The sequence below is a fragment of the Propithecus coquereli genome, unplaced genomic scaffold (assembly GCF_000956105.1).
Source record: "Propithecus coquereli isolate 6110/MARCELLA unplaced genomic scaffold, Pcoq_1.0 Scaffold221, whole genome shotgun sequence".
In the NCBI taxonomy this organism is placed as follows: Eukaryota; Metazoa; Chordata; class Mammalia; order Primates; family Indriidae; genus Propithecus; species Propithecus coquereli.
The window spans coordinates 2,820,784-2,837,852 of NW_012147301.1; the positions used below are offsets into that span (position 1 = coordinate 2,820,784).

The 17,069-nt window shown below is 54.2% G+C and overlaps 1 protein-coding gene across 1 annotated transcript in view; it reads left to right on the top strand.

The window, feature by feature from the left end:
* RBPMS2 (RNA binding protein with multiple splicing 2) overlaps window positions 1–9,178 on the top strand; it is a 26,073-nt gene extending 16,895 nt beyond the window's left edge. Inside the window, exons 4-8 of the mRNA XM_012644840.1 lie at window positions 691–753; window positions 1,014–1,164; window positions 1,650–1,795; window positions 7,699–7,768; window positions 8,043–9,178. Coding sequence (XP_012500294.1) covers window positions 691–753; window positions 1,014–1,164; window positions 1,650–1,795; window positions 7,699–7,761 — 423 coding nt within the window. The 3' untranslated portion in view covers window positions 7,762–7,768; window positions 8,043–9,178. The remainder of the gene's footprint in view (window positions 1–690; window positions 754–1,013; window positions 1,165–1,649; window positions 1,796–7,698; window positions 7,769–8,042) is intronic.
* Window positions 9,179–17,069: the final 7,891 nt, after the last annotated feature.

Genomic DNA, 17,069 nt, shown 5'->3' on the forward strand with positions numbered 1-17,069 from the left:
TCGAACTCCTGAGCTCAAACAGTCCGCCCGCCTTGGCCTCCCAGAGTGCTAGGATTACAGGCGTGAGCCACCGCGCCCGGCCTCCACTGCCTCTTTACCAGCCGTCCAAGCCCAGTCAGCCCCTGGTCCTCCCTGTCTGGCTCATTGGAATCTGGGAGCCACTGCCTGGCCCTGTGGCTGAGAACAGTAGAGGTGGTAGCTGAGCTCTGACTCCTGACAGAAGCCAGGGCCCTTTGGGATCTAGACTGATCCTTGGCAAAACGAAGTCAGAAAAGTTTTCAACCTGCTGCTCTTTGATTGAATTCAGAGCCTTCCTGTGCCCTTGATACCCTGGGTGTCCCTTTTCCTTTCTTGCCAGGGAAAACACTGGAACTTCATTACTTACATGCATTTAAAAAGACTTTTACTGAAAGGGCGATGTTTAATTCAGTGGACGAAAGCTCTGTTGGCATCATTTCCCACAGTGCGTTACCAAGGAGGGAGACTGGACTTGGTGCATGTTAACCCGCTGCTCCGGCTGAACTAGGGAGGGTGCAGACAAAGGTTTTTGTTGTTTTTCTTTTTCCTTCTCTGTTCTTGTCAGCAGAACAAATACTATTTCCACTTAGGTGATGCTCCTTGTGTTTTGTTTTGGAGGGAGAGATGGAATGCTGGGAGAGATGCAAGGGTGTTCTCTCTTTTTCCTACTAGCCTGTTGGTTTTGTGATCTTTGACAGCCGGGCAGGAGCAGAAGTGGCCAAGAATGCATTGAATGTGAGTAGGCGGAGAACGGTCTCCCTCTGACCCACAGACCTTAGGCAATGGGCGTCCAGATGGACCTTATTCCCCAGCTGTCCCCGGGCAGAGTCCTCGGCTGCACCGTCTGTGCCAAATGCCGTTACTCCCGTGGCCCGGGCAGCATTTCCACTGCTGGGGCAGGTCTTTCGCGCATGCTTCTTTCTGGGGCCCTTCTATACCCACTGCAGTCTGGGTCCTACAGAGTAAGTCTTTCTCTTTCTTTCCTTCCCGTGTAGGGTATTCGCTTTGATCCTGAGAACCCGCAGACCCTGAGGCTAGAGTTTGCCAAAGCCAACACCAAGATGGCCAAGAGCAAGCTAATGGCAACACCAAATCCCAGCAACGTGCACCCCGCCCTAGGAGCACACTTCATCGCACGGGACCCCTGTGAGTGGCACTCTGAGCTGCCTTCTCCTGCCCTTTGACTTGGCCCAGGCCGGCTGGCCCTAGTGGAGTTTCACACCGAGCAGATAGGTTCTTCTTGAGGGGCTCAGTCCTACACATCTGCCCCTTTTCTTGTTGCTGTATCCACAGCCGCCCATCTCAGACTTCCAGGCTTCCTTCCTCCACTCCAGCCTTTCCTGAGCTCCTGAGCTGTCGGGCTGCTCAGCCTTCCTGAAGGCTTCTCTGATTTCTCTTGGTGAGATGGGCTGATGCCCGCCTGAGAGTGTCTTGAAACAGACAGGATGCTCACCGTGCCAGGCCAAGTTCGCACCATACTTCCTTCCCTAGTTTTAGGGTCCGGGGGTGGGGGTGGGGGGAGTCTTGCCTCAGTGTGAGCTTATGGCTCAACCGTAGTGCTGGGCTGCCCTTCTCTGTTTGGAAGGGGAGACCAGAGTTCTGACGACAGAGGCCGTTGTCTCCCCCTACAGATGACCTGATGGGGGCTGCTCTGATCCCTGCGTCCCCAGAAGCCTGGGCCCCCTACCCTCTGTACACCACAGAACTGACCCCAGCCATCTCCCACGCTGCATTCACCTACCCAGCTGCCACTGCTGCCGCCGCTCTCCATGCTCAGGTGAGCCCCTTTGGCGGGGAAGCACAAGGGCTCCAGGCCAGCCAGACGCTTGCCTGCCTGGCAAGTGGGCCACTGCTGTCCCAGAGCTGCAGCAGAACTGTTGTCTTTCTGATGGTTTGAAAGCCTAGGTCCCAGGGACCTGGCGGGGGGAGGGAGCAAAGGAGCCGTAAGGCCCCTTGGAGGCAGAATGCAGTGAGTGCAGGGACAGACCAGCCCTGGTTCAGCCACCCCTGAGCACATGGCCAGGCACTGGACTGTGTTCTCCTGCAGTGACATAACCATAATTCGGTGACAGAACCGTGATTCGTGTCCCAACCTGGGTATGGTCTCCAGAGCCAGACCACCTGCCTCCGCTTCTTTCTGTCTTCATGACTTCGAGCTTTTTAAAATTTCTGTGTCTTGATGCTTACTCATCTGGAAAATAGGGAGAATAACATAATCTGCCTTAGGGTTGTGGCGAGAATTAGATGTTAAGACCTGCGAGGTGTTGTGTGAGTGCTGGAACTGTACCTGGAACATGCGGAGAGCCCCTTGAGTATCTGCTCTTGTTCCACGAAGGCTGGACGCTGTCCACTGTGAGCCTGTTCTGGGGCAGGAAGAGGGAGGGTTAGAGCTGGGCCAGGTGCTTGAGGGGCAGGCAGGTCAGAGCCCAAGCCCTGGCCACACCGGTGTTTCCTCTGATCAGACTCTGCCAGAAACACAGGCCCCAGGTGCTCTCTGCTGGGGAGGCCGCGTCCCAGTGTGGGTGGGGGGTGGGCAGATGCCTCACAGTGGCGATGACAGGACATTGCCCAGTATGTGGACAGGACGCCGCCAGGCAGGCACAGGAGCAGGGCTGAGGGCAGCCTCAAGCCCACCTCAGCCTCTGATGAGCCAAATGGCCGAGAGCTGAGCCTGGGGAGGAGCAACCCAGCCAGGGAGCGAGGGAGGGGGTTGAGGCTGTTGTGACCTGGCCTGGCCTGACCAGTAGGAGGGGCCTGGGAGGGAAGGGAGCATTCTCAGGATGCAGCAGGTAGAGATGGGAGGAGTCTGGCGCCCTGCCGAGAGCCCAGTGCACATCCACCTTCAGGCCCTGTGAGGGACTTAGTGTCATCTGCGTTCACCCAGTTCCAAGGTGGGACGTTCAAATTCAGGGGCAACTCCCCTGGCAAAGCATTTTCCCCAGCAGGGGCAGTCTCCCTGGCCACAGCAACTTTCAGTTGTACTGAGGTGCTTTTCCCCAGCTGAACACCACAGCCAAGCCTCAAGACTGACAGGTGGTAAAGATCTTCCCCTGGAGGGTACTTACTGCAAACAATTCTGTGGCTGGAACAGAGCAGGGAGCAGGAAGCCTGTCTGTCTTGGACCTGAGCAGTTACTCTGGGCCAAGTGGGGTGGGTCTAACTGCAGGGGCCCTGCAGAGGCACCTGTTGGAATCACAGGTTCCTGTCTCCCCGTCCTCACCTCTGATCCCAGCTTTGCCACAATCAGCTACATGATCTTCCCCGCTGGGCCTGGCTCTGACCTCCATCCTGCAGGGCTGGGCCCTCCTGATGTCTTCCTTCCTAGTTTTCTCCCATCCTACCCAGCTCTGCAGCTATCCAAGTCCTGGGTCTGTGTTGCAACACCTGTATGACCTTGGGCAAGTCACTTTATCTCTCTGTGTCTTTGTAAGATGGTGATAATAGTACCTACCCCTAGGGCTATTGTTACCCTGGTGGCCCAGAGGAAGTGCCATAGAAGTGCAGATGATCATGATTGTTATTTTAATACCATTGTTGTCTGGGTCCCCCTGAGTCTTCCCTGAGGCTGCTGTTCTCCTAGTGCCTGAGTTCCTGCCTTGTGGCCTTCTCAGGACTGACCTGAGTGGAGGCCACTCTAAAGGACAGTGGCTTGTTTTTTTGGTGGGAGGAGGCAGACCAATGGCAAGAGATTAGACCAGGCAGTCGTCATTTCTGTGCTGGCTACTCAAACTCTCTCGACGTCCATTTTCTGAACAAGTGAAATGAGCTTTTGGCTAAATGCAGTAATATACATGAAAGCATTTTCCAAGGAATAACACTTTCTCTTTCCTTCCAAGAGTCCCCTCCTTGCTCCCAACAGCACTGTCCCAGAGATGGAGGCTAAAAGCGTCTAAATAAAGGAAGTGGACATTGTTGATCCTAAGTGGATTGTTCTGAACCCAGAGGACCAGTAGAAAGACTGGGTTTTTCCTGTGCCTGGGGGCAAGGAGTGAGGGACTGAGAACCAGGACCTCCCTTCTCTGCCCCAACGCTTGCACCTGGACCGCGCGCCCGAGCCGAGGCCCCACGGCCATGTGGCTGCAGGGACCAAACCTGCAGGAAGGGACTTGGAGGTCGTTTGGCCCCACTCTGTCTCGGCACGAGGCCATCCTTCTCGGCCTTCTAGTCCTCTTGATAGAATCTTCCCCTGTCAGAGGGTGAGGCATGAGAGCAGGTGTGGATGGCAGGGGTACCGGGGGTTCAACCCACAAGGCTGGTGCCTACAAGCAGGGATTCTGTCTCTTCTTGCATCCCAGGGTCCTCTCAGACTGGATTTCATTTCCATTTCATCTGGAGGAGATGGGTGTCTTTCACGGCTCTTTTTCCCCCTAAGCTTGTGTAGCCCCTTGCTGGGGACCTGAAGCTTACATAAACTCCCTTCCTCTCTTTTCTTATCTGCACAGTAGAGGTGAGAATAGCATCCGCTTCATGCAGTTTTTGTGAGGATCCGATGAACTCGGTATGTAAGAACTACTTAGACTGCATCCGGCGTGTGGTAAGAGCTTCATAAGCATTAGCTGTTGTGGGTCGCATTTATGGAAAAAAAGACAGGGTTTTTTCCCTTGTCCCTTTGACTTATCATCCTACACCCCGGAGAACCACTACTTTTTATGCTCATTTGCGCTTCGGGGAAAAAACAAAACAAAACAAAAACAATACTTTTAGTCCTTAGCTTTAGTAGGTAGTTGGGAGGTGTGTGAATAAATCCATAGGTATGAATCTTGCACAGAAATTACTATACCTATTTAATCTTTTTAAAACTTGAATATTTGGACATGTTTTTCATATCAGTAAGTATAGGTGTACATGCTGCCTGCCTGGCTAGTACACCATTGTCCAGCTGTGCCCAGCTCCCAGTAGATGGTAAGTCAGGGTTATTTATGCAACTTTTTGCTACTGATAGGCTATGCCGCGATGGATGTCCTTGTCTCCACTTCTCTGGGCACCTCTCCTGTTTTGTTTTCCTTATGATAAGTTCCTAGAACTATCATAAGGTCAAAGTATAGACTTGCCAGTCTGGGTTAAGTATTGTTTTAATTGGCTTTCTGAGGAGTGAGGCTCTCATTTTCGTTACTGTTCATATTTCTTCTCATGTAGATTCAGTTCTTTGCCTGCTTCTCAGTATACTTTCCCAATTAGTCCTCAGACCTGAGAGAGGGCTAAGTTTGTGTCCTGCCCTCTTTATTTTGAAGCAGCCCTCTTGGAGCCTGGTCATTGCAGCCTGTGGGATGGCCTCTCAGGAGCCCCTGCTATGGACAGCTGCAGGCCCTGAAAGGACACTGGCAGGTGCCCACCTGGGCCTGGAAGTCTCCTCTTCAGAGATGGGTCAGGAAGAAGAGATCCAGGAAGAGACATGCTCCCTCTAGAGCAGTGGTCCCCAGCCTTTTCAGCGCCAGGGACCGGTTTCATGGAAGGCAGTTTTTCCACGGGGGGTATGGGGATGGGCAGAGCTCTGTGGCGCAGTCCCTAACAGGCCATGGGCCAGTACCAGGCCACAGACTGGGGGTTGGGGACTGCAGTTCTAGAGGACCCAGGCCACGGGCCTATGCCAGGCATCTGAGGGAAGTGGAAAAGCAGCCCGTCTAAGTGCATCCTTCTGCGTCAGAGGTGTAGCTATCCTGAGCCTGTAAATGGGAGCTTTCCTCTACCTTCTCCCCAGGGAGTCATCTGACTCATCTCAGGCTAGAGGGGAAGTTGCTGCTTTGGAGGCAGCAGCCACCACAGCACCTTGTGGAGAGAACATGGGACAGGATCTAGCAGATTCGCCAAGGGAGGCCTTAAGTAGTCACCCAAGGCCTCAGCTTCCCCATTAGTAAAAGAGGGTACGTTGGAGGCTTCCTGAGTCCCTCCCACTCTGTCATCCGTCATCCGAAGTTCTCCCCTTGTCCGGCCCTGCAGGACACCCAGCCAGTCAGCTGTTTCCTTGCTGTGGGGCTGCCCCGCTGGAGGCTGGGTGAAGGGTGGTGGTCAGGGTTCCCTGAGCTGGACCAAGCTGCAAGCTTCTCTGGTAGCAGTGTTGCTGCTTTCCTCGTGCGTCCCTCTTGTGGAATGAGTTCTAGTGTCCAGCCAGGCTTCCAGCTGAGAGGGCATCCCATGACTCGGCAAAGGGCAAGAGAAGTTCCTCCCACACAGCTGTCAGCCAGGGAGGGAAGGAACCGCTTGCAGATGTTTAGGAGGCAGGATAGGACATACGGCCTCTGAGTTTGGACAGCTCAAAGGCTGGAGGAGGCTCCCAGCTCTTTCTGTGTGGTGTGAGGCTCAATTCAGGTGGTTCCTGGGGTCAACCATGTCCTGATGACAACATTGCCACATCCTCGGAGCCCAGGGAAGACCCTGGTGTTGGCTGGGTGGCTGCTGACTGGTCCTGCCAGGTACCCAATATGCATCTAAGGATAGCCAGCCCTAACTTCCTGCCTGACTCCCGAGAACACGTGGTAGCTGGAATTCTGCGCTATACAAAACACCTAGAATTTGGAGGGACACGGGAGCAAGTTCTTCAGAAGCCTCAGTCAGTCCTTAGACAGCCTGGCATTGTTTGATGTCTTCGTTTACCCAGGAGGCAGAAATTCCAGGCAGCCAAGTGGGTAACTGGGTCTGCCTGCTCCAGCCTCAAGGGAGCTATCCGCACGCCCAACTTCTGCTCACTTTCCACAGTGCTCTCAAGTGCTGTCCCCCCCTCCTAAGGAGACTGAGGGGCCCCCTCTCTGGCTGCCGACTCCCCATGTCCTGTGGTGCCCTGCCAGGTGGCCGTGGGTCAGGCCGGGGCAGACGTGCTCCACTGCGTGCGGCGGGCAGGCGGCCGTCCCTGCGATCTTGGCAGCCAGTGTGGCTTGCCTCGCAGGCAACTGGCCCACGGCAGGGAGGGTGCATGTCATTTTCTTGGCCAGTCTCTGGGAATCCAGCTTTGGGGCCACTGCTCTGTGGGGCCTTCTGGCAAGGGCCAGGGTTTTGGTGACTGCCAGGCACTAGTGATGATGATCTGAAGCTGCCACCCACCTACCTGAGGGCTCAGCTGGTAGGTTCCAAACCTCCAGACCTAAGAGGCTTGTAATGGGGGAACGGGAGGAATGGAAAGGTCCACGTGGGGAAGCATCCGGCTGGGTCTCCTCCGTGGCTTCTCTGAAGAAACCTACAGGGACCTAGGACCACAGTCTGGGAGACCACGCTGACCTGGGTTTTCCGTGTCTTTACATCCTGTTCCTCGCAACCACCTGTGACTTAATCATCTACCCGACACCGAGACACAGAGAAGTCGAGCAAAAGTTTATTAGGTTCATTTTCCTACTGATGTTAGGAATTCTGTGCTCTCCCGGCGAGGGGCAGGTTGCCAGCATCAGTGCCCCCAGCTGCAAGGCCCCCCTGGCATAGTGTGGCCCACCCGGATTGGGCTTACTAGAGAAGAAAATGTCCTCCTAGCCTCTCCCTTGAACCCCTGTCCTCGGAGGAGGCAGATCAGGTGGTGCTTTCCCGTTTTCAGGATGAAGAAACTGGTGCTTAGAGGTGAATAACTGGCCCAGTGTCTGCCAGCCAGGCAGTGACAGAACCAGGACTTTAGCAGGGACACTGAAGGCCATGTTTACCAGGCTCCCTGTTGAGGGAAGGGACGGCACAGCTGGCTCCTGACATTGGCTTCTCTTGCAGGTGCGCTGGTACCCCTCCTCTGATACCACCCAGCAAGGATGGAAGTATCGTCAGTTCTGTTAGTTCTTCAGTAAGTGTTGGCCCTGGAGGCCCAGCCCAAACACGGTCCTAGACTCTGACTTCCTACAGGGCCACGGTTCCTCCCTCGGCCTGAGTCCTGGGCGCTTGCTAGTGCGAGGCCAAGCCCAGAGCTTGTTCCCTGGTGCATCCAGCTGGCTTTTCCCCTTCTCCTCCTGCCCTGTGACCACCTGCCACCCACTTGTGCAGCCTCTCCCCAAGGGAAGGCCTGGGGTCAGTCCAGTCCTGCACCTCTGCTCATGGCCTCCTCTCTCCCCTCCGTCCAGGTCTTGTCACCGGGGAGTTGGTTCTGGAATCTGGATGCTGGTGCCTGAATGGCGCCCTGAGCTTCCACTGCCCCCAGGCAGCCTGTGCAGAGCTGTTGCTGCCCTCCAGAGACTGTGAATCTGAAGCCTGACTCAGTGGACTGCTTCCTATTTCCCTTCCCTCCTCTTCCTCACCCCTGTTCTGCACCCCAATGCCTTTCCCCAAGGCTTCCCAGGAGGATTGGGGGACCTTCCTGCTGGGGCACCCAGATCCAGCCCGGAGGCCTCGCCGGGACCCACAAGGCCTGACCTCCCGCCCAAACTTGCTTCTGTGGCTCCAGCTCAAGGAAACAAAGCATTTAATTTTGCATGTTTTCTGGCATGAATTAAGACACTTAAACTTGTGTATATGTGAGTGTACAGTTTGTTCTCCCACTGTGTCACCATAGCAACAGGTCCTGGCCATCAGTGGTTCATCATGCCTGGTCCCTCTCCACCCACCCCTGCACCCACCGCTTCAGGGAGGCCTGAGCCCTGTGGCTGGTCCTGCCCTGAGGGCCTGGCGCCCCTGCCACCCCCACACACTTCCAGGCTCCGCCTCCGCCCAGCAAATGTTTGCTTTCTCATTTCAAATCAGGGTCCTCTGCTTCCTCCTCAGATGGGCCAATGATCCCAAGAAAACCCTTTCTCTGCCCACCTTGCTTCCCTCTCCGTTGTGTGCCCCACCCGCCGATGCTCCTTGTTCTCTGCAAACCTCGAAACCAACCAAAACCATGAGAAGTATTTTTGTACCCTGTGTAACAAAATATTTATGCATCATAAAGGATTTTTCATGTGTGTACCATTAATTATTAAAGAGACCTCGTTCGCCCTGTCAGATGAGTTTAATGTTTAGTTTGAGGCATGAAGAAGAAAAGGGTTTCCATTCTTCAGCAAAAGGCTTTGTGTCAGGCATTAGGTTAAGAAAAATGAAATGAAGGAAAAATTGTGCAATTTTATTTTGTTTTTGTGAGCATGTCAGTGCTTTACCTTTAGCTGCAGCTGTGACTGTCTTGCCATTTCAGACTTGGGAGACTCGGTGGCTGTTGTAATTGCTGATCCTGTGAGAATGTGAAACTGGATAATATATGAAATGCAAAATAAAAAAGTCAAAATGAGTGCGCTCAGGCCTTTGCTTCCACCTTCCACGGGACGCAGACTGCCACTCCGGGGCAGACCAGGGAGGCCGCGAGCTGCGGGGAAGGAAGCGAAGTGTGTATGGGGAGGGCACATTGGCACTCAGCCGCCTCCTCCTCCCTCTTCTGTGTAGTTTAAAAGAAAAGTCCTAGAGGGGAAGTGACTTGCCCAAGGGTCCTAGAGCTGGGGCCGTGTCTGTGTCTGTCAGCCCACTCCGCTTAATTCCTTCACTTCCTCATTTCAGCAGTTCTGAGGGAGGGACTGAGATTCCCTCTCTGGGCTGTTACTGTCTACTTGGCTTGGCTTAACCCTTCATGGCCTGTGGTCTTTTCAAGCCCTCTAGTAGCAAAGGACTCAGGTGTGGAATGTCGAGCTCCTTCTCCGGCGGTGTTTGGCCTTGGCGTGCCTCTTGTGAGGCTGTGCTGGAGGCGAGGATCGACCCAGGGCCCTTGCCCAGAAAGAGTTAACCTGGTCCACCCTGCAGGCTCTGCACTACAGCTGACGCCGAGCTGATCGATGGGGGCAGGAGCAAAGGGGTGTGCAGGTCAGAGGAGCTGCTCAGTGCCAGGAGCAGAGGCTGGCCCGGGCCAGGTGTCAGGGTGCCTGCAGCAGCCCTGAATCTTCCCTTTTGTGACTTGGGGTCTCAGTTTCCCCACTTGTGAAGTGGTGGCTGAAATCCTTTCCGGTTCTTACTAGAGGGCTGGCCTGCTGACCTCGTGGTTTCACTGCTGGCGTTTTCCACGCAGTCCTGGGAGAGCTGCCCTGTGCCCCGACGCCAGCCCGTGCCCAGAGCCCTGCCTAGAAAGGGAGGGCAGCGGAGGCCCCAGTGCCTGCCCCACACCCCGCCCCACCCCATTTCCTTCCAGCCCTGCTTGGAGCGAAGCTGCAGTGGCTACGTCTGGTCGCTTCCTCACCTGCACCTTGGGTGAGCACTCCCTGCTTCACGCCTTCTGAATCCCAGCCCTGCACTGGGTGACCTGAGCCTGAGGTGCTCGCCGTTGATGAGCATGGCAGCTGTCAGAGGCTCGGGTGACACGTGCAACCCAGGTGCCATGAGGGCGGACGAGGAGCCTGGCCAGGCACAGGCTCTGCAGGTAACTGGGTGGCAGCGGGGTGGGTTACCTGGGCCTTAGTAGAGGCTCTGGGAGCAGGGGAGTTGGTGGCTGTGTTGTGCCAGGAAGAGGGGGGCGTTGACACCTTTCCTGCTCGTACCCCTCCCCTCACTGCAGGGTCTGGACCAGCTGCCACTTGCCAAGCCAGCAAGGCCTGCCCAGCCCGCCGCCCCCGCCCAGGACGAGCACACGCCTGACCTACTTCGTCTGTGTCAGGAACCACTGGGTCTTCCTGAGGTGGTGAATTATTTAGCTGGGGCGCCTGGGCCATTCTGAGAGGGGTTGAGAAAAGCTGCTCCATAATTTAAAGGCCCCTGTGCCTGTGGCTTCCCTGGGGGGCCGCCTCCTCGCGCTTTGGCGAGCAGGGCCCACGCCTGGGCCTGAGAGGAGGAGCGGGGGAGGGGGAGGGGGGCTCTGCAGCCGCACTGGGGGCTCTTCTCGGGGTGGGGCCTCTGCAGAAAGGCCTTAGTGGACGGTCACGTTTGGACTGAACTTGAGTTGGTGGTAGTTAAAGGGCCTCCTGGCAGGGGCACAGAACGGCTGGGGTCAGCAGCAGCCATGTCCCGACTCCCTGTCCCATGCTCTTCCCAGAAAGCACCTTATTCCTTCGCAGAGGTGTTTAGTCCTGGTCTCCGAGTGCAGGCGGAAGGCCTCTTTCCTTTCTGAAAGGGATTTAGGCATCCAGGAGTAGCCAGGATTCTTTTGTTCGGGGGTCTCTTTCCTGCAGCACTAGAGAGGCCATCTTTACGTGTCCCCCTCCCCACACCAGTGAGGCCAGTGCTCAACAGATGCTGGGAGGCACTGGGAGCCCTGCTGCCCCGTGCCCTGGCCAGGAGCCGACACTCCTTCTTGCAACAGAGATGGTGCTTGCACCCGGCCAGGCTATTCCTGGGCGCCGCTGCCTGGCCAGCATTTTTCAGGGATGTGACTTACCTTGGGGCCTTCACAGGAGAGCGGGTTCCCAGGTTCCAGGCTGTGTGGCCTGACATGAAGCGTCTCTGGGAATCAGCGGGGTAAAGGTGCAGGCGGCGTGGGACCCAGGGGCCTCCGGAGGGACCAGGACTCACTCATGCCCACCTCTCCCCTGTGTCCTGCCTGTCCGCACCTGCCCTGCAGAGCTCCATTTCCTGAGGTCTTGAACAAGGCCTTTTTAATCGTGAGGAGTTCTCCGTCAGAGTACTGATATCCCTGAGAAACTGGACCAAGTCCCTCCAAGTAGGGTCAGGGAAAGTGCCAGAAGGCGACCATGAAAGGGAAAGGTGGAAAATGGGGAAGTCCTGGCTGGGTGTGGTGGCTCACACCTGTAATCCTAGCACTCTGGGAGGCCAAGGTGGGAGGACAGCTTGAGGTCAGGAGTTCAAGACCAGCCTGAGCAAGAGCAAGACCCCGTCTCTACTAAAAATAGAAAAATTAGCCAGGTGTGGTGGTGCACACCTGCAGTTCTAGCTACTCGGGAGGCTGAGGCAGGAGGACCACTTGAACCCAGGAGTTTGAGGTTGCTGTGAGCTAGGATGACTCCACTGCACTGTAGCCTGGGCGATAGAGTGAGACCCTGTCTCAAAAAAATAAATAAATGAATAAAGACAGACAGACTTTCCTACAAAGGTGTCAGGAGAAGGGAGCAAATCCCACGCCACCCTGCCGCAGGCCTGCCTTGCCTCCACGGCCCTCCAGGTGAGGCACTCCCCGACCTGTGCTCCTAGGCACAGAGGAGGAGCTACAGAAACTGGGGACCGCCCTTGTGAGAGGGGAGACAGGCTGGGCAGATCACTGCCCTGGCAACCTTCCCTGCGTGACCATCGCCCAACCTTCCCACACCCTCCAGGCCGTGTAGGCAACATCCATGGGCTCCCTCGCCCTCTGGCCGGGACCAGTGAGTGGGAGTCCTGTAGGAGTTCGGAGGGAGGTCAGTGAGTGAGGACGGGTGCCCTTGGCCATTGTCTTCTGACTTTCGAGCAAACCCCTCAGCCTGTTTTTCTGAAGGGCCCTTCAGATGACCTGAGAAAACGAGACTCAAACGTTAGTTCTGAGAGTATTTAGTCCACTCCCTGCTCCCATTTTACAGATGAGGAAGTCGAAGCACAGAGAGGGTAAGTGGTTTGCTCTAAAGTGAGCACGTCATTGTCATGCAGACAGCGGCCAATGCATGCTGGACTCTCTCCTGTCTCCCAATCCAGTGCTCCACCCCCCGCCCCACATGGCCATTTCAGAACCACACGTGCAGGGAGGCAACAGACGCTGGATGCCACAGGCTTGGAAGATTCTCCCTGCAGTTCCAGAAGCCGGGACCAGAGCTCAGATCTGCTGACTGCAGTCCTCCTTCCGGCGTGCCATGCACACTGCTTTCTGCCCCGGGTATCTTGGTCTCAATGTGACCAGATCTTTCCCTGGGAAAATAAGTCCTGCTCCCTAATTAAGGGACAAAGAGATGGCCTCTGTGACCCACCTAGCTTCAGCCCAGCCCTGTGCAGTCTCTCTGGCCTATTTACGCAGTGGTTAGGGTCGTTGGGCCTTCAGGACCCATCTGGCCCTCAGCTTATGCAAGAACCAAGACGGTGTGTCTCTGTTTCTGCCTGTAATAGAGAAAATGCGACACAGTCTAGTAGGAGGAGTTTAAAAGATCAGGAACGGCTGGCTATCTGAGATAGGGAATGGCTCTCTCATTCTGTGAAAGCCTATTGTTTTCCCTCTGAGTATCTATATATTTCCTTGTGACTCCGTGCCCTTCCCTCACAAGGTTATTATGAGGGTTAATGATAACACGAGAACGTGCCTACCACATAAGTAGGTACTCACTAAATGTTTTCTATGGTTATCTTAAAAAGGACACATTTTCATATTTCTCTTAACAAGAAATGAAATGGAGTTGATGCCAGTTTTTATACTCCTTGACCATTTTTTCAGTGGATCGATAGTCATCGAAAGATTTTAGTCCCACGTTCCACCTAGAAGAGAGGTGGAAGGAGGACAGGGTGGGGCCCAGGAATCTTAGAGAACGTTGACAAGTCCCCAGATCTAGCTCTTGGCACCGGACCTGACCAGCCTTTCAGTCAAACCATTTAGGATTGCAGGGTTCTGACAGAAGCAGTAGTAAGTAGCAGTGTTTATATACTGCGTCACAGTTTACAAAACACATTCACATAGCCTATGGAAGATGGCCATCAAAGCCCGATGAGGTAAACAAGAAAGGCATAATCATCTACTTTTTACAGCAATCGGGGAAAAAGTTTAAAAGGTTCCACATTGAGTATCACTTTGGTAAGCTAAAAAAAAAAAAAAAAAGAAAGAAAAAAGTTCCCACAGAAAGCAGAAGGCTCAATTCCCAGGTTTTCTGGTTCCCCATCCAGAGTTAAATGGTCCTCTGTGATTCTGGGCCCCAGAGTCCTACAAAGACCAGGGTTCCTCTAACTCTGGGAAAACCTCATGGGGACCAGAGCAGCCCAGTGTGGGAGGGAGGAAGAGCCAGCATACCCAAATCTCTAGTAGCCTGGCTAAGAAATAGGCTAAAAAGGCCAGCGAGGTGGCTCATACCTGTAATCTCAGCACCCCAGGAGGCAGAGGCGGGAGAACCACTTGAGGCCATGAGTTTGAGGCTGCAGCAGTGAGCTATGATCACACCCCTGCACTCCAGCTTGAGCTACAGAGTGAGACCTTGTCCCCCCACAAAAAATCTCTCAAGGTAGCCTTGCTTCCTAATTTGGCCAAAAGTGGATTATATAATGTGCCAATATCAACTTCCTAATCTGTTTATCCCTTTGGAGTTTGCAAGCAAATGCATCTTCACAATGGTACCTGAATGAGTACTTTTATTAATCAAGGTGAATTACTTGAGCTTATTGCTTTCAATCTCTTTAAATTATGGAGTAGGATAAAAAAAGAAGGAAAGAGCTAAAGCCACAGACTGTTCTTGCAAAGCCCTCCCACCTCCGATCTTCAGGGTTGCCCTGGGAAGGTTGTCTGGGAATGCTCATCTCCACTCCATGGACAGGAAGTTCAGGTTTGGAAAGGTGCCAGGCTTGTGTTCGCCTGTGATGAGCTGAGCCACAGCTCAGGGGGAACAGACCATGCCAACTTACCAATTCATTCTCGCCCACTCGGCCTTTTCAGCAAACGTTTGTTGAGTACCTGCTCTCTCCTGGAGCTGTGTGTGGTGTTGAGGTGGAGAGTTAAGCGTAGTTTCTGTTCTCAGGGGATGCACAGCCTGCGGTTCGAGGGTCTGGGATGTGGAGCTAATCAAGTCGGCGCAGTTAGGGTTTAATGGTTTCAAATGCCTCAGTTTCCCTTCTTCCCCCCCTGGGTGCCGTTCTACCGCCTTCCCTCAAGAGTCCAGAACCCTGTTCTGGGCCCCGTGGCACTGTGTTTCTGCGCGTGGCTTCTCAGAACAGCTACACGGGTGGTTTCAGAGGCGGGCACCCAAGGTGGCTCCCAGCTTCCAGGGCAGGACAGCCTCAGGTCTGTCCCCTGGCGAAGGTGGTCTGCTTCTCTCTCCAGACCCAGCTTCTCAGCCCTGGAACCAGGACTATGGGTCCTGGAAACTAACTTGTGTCTCAGCGAAGACGTGGAGGGAGAAACAAGGGGAGATGCAAAAGCCCCCTCCTTTTGGAGAAATGGTCTCGACTGGGATTTTCCCCAAGGACCGTACTCCCAGTGATTTATTTGCATATATGTTGCTTAGATCTATGTATTCAAATCTCTCCTGTCTACAGCTGCCAGTTGAGTCATGCCAAAGTACCACTTTCACAGTTTCAAAGAACTTCCTTCCATGGTTCTCTAGAGCGTATGGGCTAAGGACCAAGGTCAGACATCCCAATCTGGCTTCTGGCCCCCTCTCCCCTGTGAATTCAAGTCAAGACATTTGCTGACCATCGTGCAGGCTCTGATGTCCTCGCAGAGAGAAGTTTTTCTGCATTAGATTGAGCACTGCCTTCATCCTCCAGTTAACGGGAAACCTCAGTGTGACGCCACCTCAGTTCTCCTTTCCTGACGTACCTGGAGGCATGCTCTGTGGCTCCAGAGTCCCTTTATCTCTTTAATCCCCTCCCTGTCCCATGCCCACCTTTGTTTACGTCTCATGGTGGCAAGTGAGGCTGGGGCGCCCTCTCGTGGTTGAAAATACTCACAAGCCTCTCACGTATTTTCCCCTTTTGCTCTTCCACGGCTAACCTCTACCTGGGGCTACTTGAGGGTCCATTTATTCCGGACTGTCTGGGCACCTCTGTTTGGAGTAGTGCTCTCAGCGGCAGAGGCAGGCAGTCAATCACACACGTTTATGGAGCACCTACTGGATTAGGCCCCCTCAGTTCACAGATGGAGAAGATTCAGCCCTAAGAGGCAGAGAAATGTGCCCAAGTTCATTTGAATATGCAGAGTGGACATAAAACTCAGGTGTCCCGACTCTGTCATAGAAGATCAAGTTAATTTCTGATTATAACTCCTACATGTCCGTAATGACAAAGCTTAGTCACCACAGTTGATATTTTCAGAATTTATATTCCTAATTTCTCATATCTGGGAGGACTTTTACCCACACGAATGGCAGGGATAGACCTCCCTGGGAACTCAGATTTGGGCCTTTCCCTTTCAGTGAGCTATGGCCAGGTGTCACTCTGTCAGTCAGCACTGCCAGGCGTGGATCTCATCTCCGTAAACCCTGCTGGTCCCTGCCCAGACAGGAAGTTCCCTCAGGGCATAGGCGATGCCATTGTCACCCACCAGCACAGTCCAGGGGCACTTAGTACCTAACTACATGCCTGCTAATTGGCCACTTCACTTCTGAGACATACCACAGGCAAGTCCCTTCCCATGTCTGCACACGTGTCTTTACGGGAACCCAGCCTCAGTGGAAGTTCCCACCCAGCAAAAGCAGTCAGAGCTGTGGGAAGGCGCAGCGAGCTGCACCTTAATTAATAGGCAATGACTTTCTTGTCCCTGAAGGTCTTTGAGCATGTGCTGGATGATGTATTGGCAACTACCCAGAAAATGTAAAGCCATTGCATGGGCTAAACTATGCCCCATGTGCTTGTCACTTTGCAACTTCAGATTCCTTCTAGTTTTCACTTTGTGCAGCAAGTCTAGGGATAAAAACTGCCCCCAAGTGCTCAGTTACCCCCAACCCATATGTATGGCCCCCTGCTTTCCCTCCTTTATTCTCTTCTTTTTGTACAGCCAGCAAAGAGCCAGGCACAGAGGCTGAGTTATCTGAGCATCTTCCCCTCGCCCCCACTCAATCCCAACCTCCCCTTAGAAGGAACAGAGTGGGGCTTCCTTATAGCGCTGTATCTGCAGTGCCGCCAGACGCCACCAGGGGGCAGGGTCGGAATGTCAAACGATTGGTTTTGGCTGGTTGGAGGAGTGGGGTTTGTGATCTGTCTTGCACCCAGGTTTGGCAGTTCAGGAAGGCAGCTGAGGTTGCTGTCTGAGGGTGCAGTGGGGCTCGCCGTTCCCGGACACACCTCCCGGTGTGTGTCCATCGCCTCGCCTCTGGACCACAGGAGCAGCTTTCTCTCTGGACTTCCTGCCGTCAGCTGTTCCCCCGCCCCCACACCGTCTCCCACGCCCCCACCACCCAGCAGTCACTGATGTCAGCTTGATCTTCCCCAAACCCACTTGCCACAGACCGTTTCGAGAGCCCTCAATGGTTCCTCGTTACGTACTGCGTGGCCATCCCATTTTTCAGGAGCGGAGTGTCAAGACGCTGATCCCTCTTATGTGAAGGAGGGTCAGGCAGGGGAGGCTTTGACTTCTTTCATCCTATAACTTC